We start from the raw sequence: 13452 nt of genomic DNA, 5'->3' as shown, positions 1-13452 counted from the left end.
ATGGTATCCAGAAGTTGCCCTGGCCGAGCCAATCTCCTGACATGAACCCCATCGAAAACCTCTGGGCCATACTCGACCGGCAAGTCAAGAAACAACCAAAAAACCATCTTCAAAGAGCGAGATACTTCAAGTTTTGAAGCAAGAGTGAGCAAAAATCCCACAATCTAAAATTGATGAGATGATTCTAACGATGCCCCAAAGGATCAATGAACTCCACGAAGCGAAAGGAAGATCTACTAGATATTAATTAAATTATAAATATATCAATTCATGTGAATATGACTGAAAAATTTCATTTTTTTCTGAAAAGGTGGTGTCTATTTACTTGTGACCACGCTGTGTATATATACATTCAAGCTACAAGTTTTTTTATAAAACAGATTACATCAAAAGGAACGATAGCATGAATTTTACAATGCATATCCAAACCTCAGATGAAATATAATAAAATGTCATTTTATGGAGAGAGAGGAAAGAAAAAAACAACAAAAACACAGCCTCGAAACAAACATCCAACACCATAGCACAAATCATAAAGTGGGTCATTATGTAATGTGCCCTGATTTTTTTCTGAGGTACTGGTGGAAATAAGACCCATATTGTATTGGGGTACACCATCTATCCAGTTTAACCTCAACTTTGCTGACCTCACATATTTACCATAGACAGTGTACCCCTAATATAATATGGGTCTTATTTACACTAGTACCTCAAAAAACAAGGGCACATTACATAATGACCCACCTTATGATTTGTGCCACTGTATTGGATGTTTGTTTTGTGGCTGTGTTTTTTTTTCCCTCTGCATAAAATTACAATTAGTTATATATATATTACGGCCTCTTAAAACCATCCAGGAAATATGATTTATAGTGATAAGATTGCTTAATACAAGATAAATTTGGAACTGAAGTAAATATTTAATTTGTTTCATAAATACTTGTCTCATTAAAATCCAGTAGTTCATTTTTCAGCAGTTTTGAATCATTAGTCAAATTTCCAAACAAATTTCATTTTCCTAGTCAATGCCCATATTTGACCAGGGAATTTACAAATTTATTTTTGCAGGAAAAAATCTAATTGGTGGCTGCAAATGCTTGAAAGTATGACCAATTCCTTTTGTATTTTTTCGATGGAAGCAACTTAAGAAGGATTAAAAAAAAACTAACAACTAAGAATCTGGCCTCTTACATTTGCTCCTGATGTATTCCACACATTTTAACCATTTTTCACATTCCTGTTACAAACTTTCATAATGATTGCTAGATTCTTATTATTACCAAAAAACATATCAAATTCTACTTTGAAATGCAGATTTATACATATTCTGCTTCTATAATTTCAGAGCAAGGAACATTTATCAATATTTTCATATGTAAAAAAGTTCCATTAATTTTGATGCTAAGAAGTGGATAGTATCATAACACATCGACCAGAAGTAGCCTAAAAATTAAGAACATAAATATACATAACAGTAAAGGTGCTGAAAACAGAAAATTCACTACTCAGCTATACCCTACTTTCTGAATGCTACACTAGTTGTTTAAATCTTTTTTACAGCTTCACATGTAATTTGACCATTTATGTTGAGTAAGCACATAAAAAACAAAATGATATAACAAGACAGTAAACTTCCTCTTTTTTTTATCAATTATCTTAACCTAGATTGGAATTCTTATTAACCCTTTCACTAACAGCCTTGATTTTCCTCCTTCTTATAGTAAAGTTCTAAAACCCAGCAAGTAAAAAAACAAGAGATCAAGAGGACATAAAACAACAGCAAGAAACAATAAAGCTCAGCAAGCTACTTCCAGTGCACTGATATTTTGATTTCAGTTTTACTTTTTAACCTACTAAGAAATTACTGATAAGTAGCATTATGTAGATCATTGAAATTTTTTATAATGCTCTAGTTTTTAATATACATTTATATATTTACAGCAACTGCAAATGTCTCACCCCAATAGTAAACATATGAAAGTAATATTATATACACTGGGTCTCCGTTATACATTGAATCACTTTGTGTCATTTCATTTTTACAGCATTCATTAATTACTACCCATGTATCAAACGACATTGCCCTATTTCATTACTAGAGTGTTTCAATGTCGTCACTACTTTTCTAGGTGTAGCATTTACCAATTACTACCCATGTATCAAACGACATTGCCCTATTTCATTACTAGAGTGTTTCAACGTCGTCACTACTTTTCTAGGTGTAGCATTTACCAATTACTACCCATGTATCAAACGACATTGCCCTATTTCATTACTAGAGTGTTTCAACGTCGTCACTACTTTTCTAGGTGTAGCATTTACCAATTACTACTCATGTATCAAACAACATTGCCCTATTTCATTACTAGAGTGTTTCAACGTCGTCATTACTTTTCTAGGTGTAGCATTTACCAATATTTTTGAAACAGTGTCGCTTTGTTTTATTATTAGTGTTAAAACATTGTTGGACTACCTTATCAGGCATAGTGTTCCCCAATTACTGTACAGTACTGTACTACCAATATATGTGTGTGTGAAGAAACGTTGCCATGTTCCACTACTAGAGCGTGCCAATGTTGTCAGACTAGTTTATTGGGTAGTGTGTGATACATCATCCACTGGCCAAGATGGTAGAGGATCTAAACATGTTGTGTTTGTGTGCCATTTTCTGAGTACGTTATTTTTCTTCTGCAGAAAAGCCATGTTATAACATATAAAGGGGACCCTTGTACTTTGATGTGATAGTAACTAATCACCTTTTAACTTCCAGAAAAGATCATGTGATATTTTACAAAGTCATTGAAATGATCCAAGTACTATTAGCAAAATTTGGCTGAACTTATTCACTTAGCTTTCATTCCCATACCCTTACTTTTCCTTAAGTCATAAACCTGTTGTAGATGTCACTACTGCTGTCACGTGACACCATTCCTGTATATCATAAAACATTGTGTCATTTGTATATTTTATATCTGTGTGTATGTGTGTATATATATATTTATTTGTACATAAACCATGTGTCAGTCAATTTCCTATACAAAATTTGAAACTATATTTTTACATAAATCATACACTTCTTCTATACTTCAATATTACTTTGTTCTACTTTTTTTGTTTGAAACTGTATATACATTTTTTAAAGTATTTTAAAATATACCATAACATGTCTAAGCACATGGAGCCTCCATTCTGGGAACATTTGTCCAGGAAGCCTCATCAAGGCTTGAAGACATTCTGTTGTCACTATTTGAGTTACAGCCACTGCCCACTGAGACTTCTGTTCATTGGTTACTTTTCCAACATTAAAATTTTGGATATCTGTTGACTGTTACGAAATAAAAGAAACATTTTACTTTCAAACTAAACAACACAGAAATTTTATGTTTGGTTAAAACAGTTTTTGAATTATATATGTTTTCTGAATACTTAACATACATACTAATATGATCATTCTCACTAAGTTGCACATTTAACTTCTGTTAAGGATAACATGAAAAAGTTGCAATAATACTGAACAAAATGCAACAGAGACATGCTTCTTACCAGGTAAGGGAGAAGGTGCACTTAGTATACTTCGATTTTTTTCCTTCTCACAATGATTTAGTTTTTCTATCATTTTTCAGGTTCTTAAATTTCTACAATTATGTTATGATAAAACATCAGAATACTTTCATTTGTCTTAAAATTTCATCTTCATTATTGATAAACAGAAATTTCAATTTTATATATCTAATCACCTTCAAAGTTATAATTTTCCCATACTGAAAATGTATTTTTGATAGGTATTCACCTATTCTCACATAAATAGCTATTCTCGTTCAGTGCTGCCCTCTATATGCAAAATTTGTTTCCATATGTTATAAGCCTTTTATCTCTCCTCCATTGGAATTGACTGATTTCAATGCGTCTCACATGCAACAACCCCCCACCAATAAGAGTGCAACATACTCTCATGATTGCATGTGGCTCCCTCTATTCAAATCTACCAAACTATCATTTTGAGTTTTGGCAGAAGATGGAAGTACCAGTTTTCAGTGGGGAAGAAGGGTGGGAAGTGTGAGGGGAAGTAAGCACCTATCAGAAATAGATTTTCAATGTAGGAAAATTATAACTTCCAATATGGTACATTACCTCCACTCACATAAATAGTTAGAATTCCACATTGAATAGGTGGAGGGACCGGTGCGAGGGAAAGAAAGAAGCAACCTCCAAGTGTCCAAAAGAAACTCTCTAAGATGAGACAGACAGATTCTAAGATCTGATGTGAGGAACTGTACTACATCTGAACCAGGTATACTCTTCGCATATCATAGAAAGATGTCGCATACATAGGTAGAAAACAGAGGAGCACTTCCAATTGGAGAAAACTATAGCCACCAAGTGATCTGAACCATGTAATATTAAGAAACTCAATCCCAGAAATGATAAAAGTGGGTAAAAAAAAAGTATATGCCCTTAGGTTTAAAGTGGCTATGGCATGATGAACCATACACGGCAAGTCAACTTCAATCCAATACCCAGGCCACCATGAGCCAACATCCATGTGGGGGTAGGAAAGAGGATCATACCGGTGGGAAGTCAACTACAATCCAAAACCAAGGGTAGGAAAAAGGATCATACCATCTTCACCTGAAGTTCATGAGACCAGAGGGAATCTAGTACCCCCGCAACTCATGAATGGGGCACATGTGAATATGATAAGTTGATACATTGATCCAGGAACCCGACATTCGAGATCAAAAAGATGTCTACATAATGTAAAACATCTGCCTCAAAATTGAAATTGACCAGAACCATCCAAAGTGCATTAACATCCTCAGAATGAAAAACATCAAGGGATAGTGGAAAAGAAAAAAACCGTAACAATCCGCAATTATCTTCACCATGACCCACAACATTGATTGAGTATAAATGAGGGAGAAATATAGACATCTGTAATAAATGTGTGAAGATTAATGTTGATTGGTTCTACTCTAAATCCAAAACCTAGCCAATGAGAACAGATATCCACTTGGGGTAGGATAAGGGATCCCAATCAAAGGGGTGAACAGCAATTTTGATGTCTCACTCCCATTCGTTTTTATGTTTCATATTGGAGGATATCTACACCAACAGAACACCACAGCCCTACTCTCAACTGAATGTTTTTTTTTAATCATTTCTATATTATGTTTGTATTTCATTAACTCATTCAGGAGGATGCAACTATGGTCCACCACACTAGCAGTTTGGAACTGGAAATTTGTAAGGACTCCCAAACTTCACTAGAAGAGGGGGGGGGGGGTAAAACACAGTTAGAGGGTCGGAAGGAATGACAACACCTGAGACAGTGCAATAGGTGACCACAAAAACCTATTATGAAAAGCAAACCATACTGATTTATTCAATACAAGGCATGGCACGGATGGGCAGCTATCCCCTTCTGCTTTGCCCATGTAGTCCATGGGTGGGTATGGTCCGGAAAGGGCAAATTTATGAAGCAATTCTATCGCAAGGATAAACCTACAAGCGATCTTGTGGAACAACCCATCTCTGCAGTGTGCATTGCATGGCCATGGAATTATAATATGTAAGTCAACATAGCTTGACAGTGCAGATTTGAAAAGTTAGAGAATACCTGGTCAGGTACCAATTGCCACGGAGCGGGATCCAAACAACGAACATTAGTAAAAGTGAACAGGGCCTCTGAAAAGGAAAAATAATAATAAAAAAAACTTACCCAGTCAATGAGAAAATATGTAGAAGGATAAAGAGTATATGAAACATCAATAACAGACCACCAACGTCCATGGGTGAATAGAAGAAGGAAGGAAGGAAGACATAAGGGAAGGTGAAACAAGGAGTAGGCAATGTGAGGCAGTGCAGGATCACATTAATATCCCATCTGGAAGGGAAGCACACCACAGCAGATGACAAATCTCGGAAGAATACATCCACAGGTAAAGTGTATTACAGAGAAATACCTGCAGGATTGGGAAAAATGAAAGGTGAGGGACATGACCACCTGAAAATCCAAGACTGAGGAGACAGAAAAACCCTGATACAAAAGTCAATAGAGGAAATCTGCTTGGCAAAGAACAGTGGGATGACTAAGGAAAAACCCTGGACCCAGAAACCAATGACAAAAAAAAAATACCATTTGCGTAGAGAAACTTCCATGTAGGAAGGGCAAATGAAACAAGCCAGAAATGAGGCTAACCATTGGGAGAAGACAGATCACCTCACCAATGACCAGAGGAAAACTAGGCATGAAGACCAGTGACTGAGGGTGGCAAAGAAGGGACAGATACAGAGGAAAAGATAATGGAGGAGGAAGTTGGAGCTGGAGAAGCTACAGCTGAGATGGCCAGGAAAGAGCTATCAGAAGGACTGGACATGGAGTGTCAATGAACGAAATCATCAGGAGAATGGGATGGTTAGACAAATATGTAGGTCCAATCCTGATTGAAAACATTGATAGCCAGAGCAAGAAGAGGAGGAAACAGAGACCAAAACCAAGGCAATTTGTGGTTAAGGGATGTAGCAAAAGCCTAAATGTGAGGAGTACCCCACCAAAGTCAAAGCCACTAAAAAACAAATGGATTGAGAGACCACTTTGTCAGATAAATGTTGTCTGGACAGAAATCCACTCCACGACAAGAGCAAAAGCACCCAGAACATGACATGCAACTATATAAGTATCAAGCATGTGGGTCCAAAAAGAAGATCCAAATATGAATACAGGAGGAAGGACAACAGATGTTGCCCTGGTGATTGAGATAAGCAACAAATGAAGAAAAGCCAGAATTGATCATTACCAGACAATTTCTGGCCAGATACAGAAAATGAACTAAACACAACGTACAGGAAGAAACTCCAGGGTACTGATAGGATAAGACATCTCAACCACTGACCAAAACCCTGAATCTTCCAGTTGATCAACCCACGTCCCCCATCCTCAAAGGGATGTATTCATGAAATGTGGAAAACCAGATGAAGATAAGGAAGCGGGGTACCTGTGAGTCATATCTAACCACCAACGCTAATCAACAACAAGGGTAGGAGGAAGGGTAATAAGAGCTGACAAAGGATCCCTGCAAATTCCACTGGTGGTGAACAGTCCAGGAAAGAGCTCACATATGAGCCTGACCAAAAAGGCTAAGGCTACCATGGAAGATCACATCACCAAAAGCGATAGAATTTTTCAAGCTGTAATTGAACTGAAAACCCATCGAACTAAGTTCAAGAGGAGAAGGGCAGTCCCAACTGAGATGTGTGTGGAAAAAGAAAAAATACTTAAATGGACAAGATATTGGATAAGCCACAGTATGGACTTCTCCAATTTGATTAAAAGCCCATTATAGCCAACTCCAGAAGCAGCTAATAAGAGCAACAGATGGACTCCTGTTCGGAACGAGTGAATAGTAGCCAGTCGACCAAAGAAAGAGGAAAGTGCAACTGAAGAGCATATAAATGATGAACGAATGCTCTGAATGCCCGATAAAACATACAGGGCTAAAGAAAGTCTGAATGGCATTGCACAAAACAGAGAAACCACCCCTTGGAGAATAAACCAAAGTGAGGATTGTGAGTAACAAAATATCGGGATATGCAAAGGAGCATTGCAACATTCCTCTTTGTCATCGATAAACCTGGAGAAAAAGCTAACCTCAGGATGAGAAACAACTCCAAGGAAAAAAGGTGGCAGAATGAAAATTAGAATGAGGTGGGACAAACCTAGTACAGAGTGCCAGTCTCCAGTTTGGCACAAGGATAACAAACAGCATGGAGAAAGATGATGAACACGTGCAATGGCCTGTAGAGATGGAAAGTTTTGTATCACCTCGGACAGATGCAGGCTGGTGGCAGGATCCCAAGTCATGGGAAAAAGGTACCAGGAACAAAGGAAGTGGGGAAAGTAATTAGATGAAAAGTCCCTCTGATAAAACCCTAAGAACCTGTGGAACTGTAGCAAAAGATTGCCAAAGGATAACAATATAATATAGTCAAGCTCGCACTGGACCGGAACCCTCTGGTTAGTCTCCAGTACGGTTGGTGACATGACCAACAGCATTAAATAATACAACGAGATGAGAAACCCCTGGAATGGGGACAGAGACAGGTAGATAAGGGTCAGGATGGGAAAGGAATAGGGGTGTGTCATGGCTCCAACTGCTACAAACATGCAACCAAAGAGGAAAGGTTCGAGTGTTCATGCATAGATTACACATGAGATTCCCAAGTCATAGATATATGACTGAAAACACATCACCAAAGAAAAATACAGAAATCCTGAAAAAAAAGGTGTAAAAGTACCTGGGACAAGATTGCATCGTGACGAAGAAAATACCAAGGTTTGGCTTGTTCAGGTGGATTAGTGGTTCACCCATATAATGATCAATCTCTTGATGGATAATAGCAGAGCAATTCAAGGACTGGTCTCCTTCACATGCAGCCTGTGAAAATAATGCTAGAAGTAGAACACCCGAAGTGGGAACATAAATCTCAGAATTTATTGTATAAATACATAAATCTCAGAATTTATTGTATAAATACATAAATCAAACAAAAAGTGTTTGATGTAAAATACGCGAGAGTGAGAAAAAAAATTAAGACTTCAAAATTAAGGTAAATTAAAAGAAAAAAATAATAATGACGAAATCCCACTTCGATAATTAAACTATGAAAATCACGATTCACATGAAGAGCATCAAAAGAAAAAACATTTGAACATGAGTATTGTTAAACGAGAAGTGATAGTTCAGTAGAATTGAATACAGAGAGCCACATGCATCATGAGAGTAAGTCACACTCTTATTGGTGGAGGGTTATGACATGATGATTTGCATTTGAGATGCATTGGAATCAGTCAATTCAAATGGAGGGGAAATAGAAGGCTTGTGGTATTTGTAAAAAACTGTTTTTGCATATAGAGGGCAGCACTGAACGAGAATAGCCATTTATGTGAGAGGAGGTAATGTACTGTATCAGAATACAATAGTCATTTCTTCCAGTTAGAAAATCAATCATAAAATACATTGCAGAGACTGACAAATATTTATTAGTGACATAAAACCTGACCTTTAAAAATAGCAGTAAGTTGGAATATTTAATGAATATTTTGCTAATAATAATAACTCTTGAAACAGAAGGAAAATCATGAGTGAAACACAACTTGGTTAATTGTATTCTCAAGGAAAAATATTGTTTTAGCAAATAAAAACATATGCATTGGGATGGGCAGAAAAATTCTAAAACAATAAAAGCATTGTTTAGATGCAAGCCTCATCAGAGAAATGTATGAACATCTTTTTTTACATTTTCCTTCCTGAATTAAACAACATAAGTTATACAAAATGACAAAATATCAATTCTAAAATATTTTTGAGTAAAGAAACTTTTGAAATAGAGTTATAAATATTTTATTTGCTTACATTATGAAATTTCATAATTAGGTGTGTGCTCCACACCAGATGTGCTCACCTTGATAACACATACACACACACACAATAAGAGTTGTACAAATATAACCAAATTAATAAAAGCACGTACTGTTTCCAATAGCCAAGGAAGTGATAAGATGAAACAGGCCTTCTGTTGTATTTCCACATTCAAGTCTTCATTGTCTGAAAATACAATAAAAAACAACATGAATTTCAACAAATAATTAAACTAAATTATTATAATTTAATGTGCATACTACATAGTTTTTGGTATCAGCCCAAAGTTTAATCTACTGATAGTTATAATAGTAATATAAGCTACAGACTTTTCATAGAGAATTTGAGAAGCCAATAAAAACAGCAACATAGTTTATTTGTATATCAGAATTATAATCAGGGCTCGAAATTAGCAGGAGCCTGGGACACAATAGCCCCCAAGAATGCTAGTGGGCCTGTAAAAAGTGTCTGCTAGGTAGCCCACGTGGCCCCTTAAAATCAGAAGAGCCATTAAAAGTTTGACTTCACGTAAATTGATCTAAGCATTTCTTAACTGAACAGATCTTATGGCAAAACATGAATGGACTTTTCTAAATTTACAAACAATCCTCAGTCATGTACAATCCACAAACATCATCACTATGAATGTCCATGTATTCATAATAAACACACTTTCATTAATAAGAATGCCATCACTTTGTTCAATGTTCAAACTTTTTGTATCAGTGTAATAAAATTGATATATAAAACTGTCATTTATAACATTTGAAATATAGAGTGATTATTTGATTTGTTTGTTTGTTTGTAATTAAGCACAAAGCAACACAATGGGCTATCTGTGCTCTGTACACCAAAGGTATCGAAACCCAGTTTCTAGCATTGTAAGTCTACTGGCATATCTCTGTGCCACTGGGGGGCATGTGATTATTTGAACTTTTATAAAAATGACTATTGTTTTCAATCAGAATGCTACTTTTTTAACTTTTTATATATGACACCAAGCCTGCATCACACATTTAAAATATGTACACACAAGTTGTTTTTCATCAACATTTTCCAAAAACAGCCAAGTAAAAATTGCAAGTTTGTAAGTTGTTTGGAGAATCTACCTTACTGCATGTTCATTGTTTGTACATGTTAGGGCAAACACTTTTAAATCCAACTTTGCAGACCGCACTAGCCAAAAATAAAACTAAAAAATATTACTGGTTTACCGATCATGTCACAATAAAAAATCACCAACTGCCAATAATTATAGCACACAATGGGCCATTTCTGATTATGTACAGTAAAGCTGACAATGTCATTGTGTAGTATTGTTTAGTTTAACCTTAAAAACTGTGACGATTACAGAGAATGTACTTTGAAGCTTCATTATATTTTAAATGGTTGAATTTATCAAGAAATGTGCCAAGTTGAACAAAAAAATGCAACCTGCCTAACTAATGAATGAATATTTGCTGTCAAATATTTATCAATGCTATAAGTGTAGCTACCAGTTCAGCCATCAATTTTGATTTCATTACTTTAAGTTGCATGCTCAATCCTTTTTTTTTGGCCACACCTTAATGTTTTTGATTAGGTTTAATAATAATGGGACTGGTAAGTGATGAAATGGAGTGTTCCATAGGTGTCTAATAGGTTAATTATTTTGTAAATATTTGTTTACACCTGTTTACCGCTTATAGTGCCATCTCCGAAAATGACATGCGCCTTTCAAACAATCCCCCCCCCCCATTGGAAAGTAATGGAACATTTAGCATTTAAAATTTCCGATTGCTCTGTTGTGATGCACTTTTCAGTGAACTCTCCAAACAGAGTTAATACACAGTGCATAACTAATGGAAAGTCACATAACATATCATTCTGAGAACTTAAAGGGGAACAAAAAGTTACTGTTATACCATGCTTTACAGAGAAATTAAAGATCATATATGAAAAAAAAATAATTTAAGTGGTCTGAAAAAAAAATGAAATGGTTTGACTTGATTTTATTTTTCATGAAATACAAGTTCACAATAAACTAAATTGAGATATGTTGATATCTTTAATTTCATTTCAATTTACATAACATCCTCTATTTAATTCAGTGATTTTTCTAATAATTTCTACTAAAGAGTATATTTTACAATGAGCTATAGGATTAGCCCCTAAAACTGCATGTTTGGGACCCCAGCGGCTCCCTAAAAAAAGTTAGGAATGAGACCTGTATAATGCCCTTAACAATTACTATAATAAATCTACAAATTATTATAACTGTAGCTTCTGTAGCAGAGAAAAAATACATATATTTCTAATTTCTATATACATCAGAAACAAAACAACAATATTAAAAAATTTTGTTGTACTTACATTCAAGAAGAATGAAAACTAAAAAATAAACTTATATGAAGATTAAAGTTTCTTAACACCAAACAAAAATAAAACTGAATAATTACTTAAAACTATTGTCTCTAAAATACAAATAAGTTCAACAATGTAAGAATATCCACAACATAAGTAAAACAATATTTATATCTATATTTAAATCAGAATGTGAATATCTTTTAAAACCATGAATTATTAGCAAAGGTGGTCATTTGAATCTCCAATAAACTCTTTCTTCATATGAAATTTAAAGTTACCAATATCAGCAATAAATAGTTTTCTCTCTGAGAAATGTTTTATTCCAACAGCAACAAAAGCATAATAATATTTTATATTCAGATACGGATCAATATTATGATATGTCATCAGCTATCAACTCTCTCACTACGAAGTCGGCTGAATCGACCAACCTCGTAACCACTTTGTACTCATCATAGTTTCCGTACCATAACTTTAAACACAGTATGTGTATCTTCACTAAATTTGTCAGACTTTTAATAAACATTACAAGACATTTTTAAACAAAAAATATGATTTTTTAATGAAGTATTTTCACTAAAGATTTGTCCATGAATATATATATACTTTTTATTTACTATTCCGAATGTAAAGTGATATCCCCATTAAAATTAAAAATTAATTTCTTTGTTTCAAAAATCTCAAATTTCATTTGCATAAGCTCTAAAATCTTCTAAATATATTTCAAATGTTTTTTTAAAGTAAAACTTGATATTTTATCTGTTATTTTCTGTACTCTTAGTCTAGAATGATTTCAAATTGTAACATGAAACTACATTTATTTATCCTAAATAGCTTTAAACTCATAACAGTATACATCTGTTCATACTTAAATTTATTGTTTTATTCCTTTTGAACCGTGTCTAACTATATTTGTGCCATTCTATGTTGTAAATCACTTGGTAAAAGTGCAGCTCACATTATGTTATCAAATTACTTTATGCATGAGCTACTCGCGAGCATACCTCATGAAAAAGTTTATTATATTATTATTATTTATTTTACCTAATCTAACCTAAAAGGTTTCCTATTTTTACATTTTAGTTAATTTTATAATAATAAATACAGAATACACATGAAAAAACAAGAAATAAAGTAAGTACCTAGGCCTTCGTTTTATTTTTGCTGTTGACACTTAACCCTATTTCTATACTAATTGTAGTACTGTACTAAATATTTTTTTATTTAATTAAATAATGCACCAAAGAACAGAATAATAACATGCAAAAAGCAGGCAATATCCCATAACTCTCACAATTATTTTGGCTTTTTAACTATGTGACAAGAGCCATTACAAATTCATCAAAGTTAGTCAATGTGTTTCCAATTGGAAAAAAGCTTGTACTGAAAGTGAAATTGACAATTCTCTGTACAGAAAACAAAATAATACATAATTTGATAAATGAAAACCTTGGCTTTCTATCAGTTATAAATAATATAGTATTGAATGTCAGAGAGAACTATTGGCAGTTTCTGAAATGTGGCAGGAGGGTGTGGCAAGACGCGTCTGATTTTCTATTTGATGGTTCTGTAACCAAATAAGATTGAAGCCTATGAAAATTATGCTTTGCCTGAGCGATATCAACATTATAATGAGTAATTTATGTTAAATTTTGTACTTCTTGGAGTGGTGGTAAATAAATTAGAG

The 13452-nt window shown here is 34.4% G+C and overlaps 1 protein-coding gene across 1 annotated transcript in view; it reads right to left on the bottom strand.

Annotated features, from left to right (window-relative positions):
- The window catches only part of LOC106466680 (serine/threonine-protein kinase ATR-like), a gene marked incomplete at its 3' end in the record, with an annotated part of 134038 nt that overhangs the window by 36527 nt on the left and 84059 nt on the right, over nucleotides 1–13452 (bottom strand). The window contains exons 16-17 of the mRNA XM_022394744.1: nucleotides 9532–9605; nucleotides 3158–3325 (exon numbers count right to left, since the gene is read on the bottom strand). Of these exons, the coding sequence (XP_022250452.1) occupies nucleotides 3158–3325; nucleotides 9532–9605 (242 nt within the window). The remainder of the gene's footprint in view (nucleotides 1–3157; nucleotides 3326–9531; nucleotides 9606–13452) is intronic.

Source organism: Limulus polyphemus, unplaced genomic scaffold (genome assembly GCF_000517525.1).
Source record: "Limulus polyphemus unplaced genomic scaffold, Limulus_polyphemus-2.1.2 Scaffold2342, whole genome shotgun sequence".
In the NCBI taxonomy this organism is placed as follows: Eukaryota; Metazoa; Arthropoda; class Merostomata; order Xiphosura; family Limulidae; genus Limulus; species Limulus polyphemus.
Note: the sequence above shows the minus strand (reverse complement) of the source record. Positions and strands in the feature narration are given on the sequence as shown.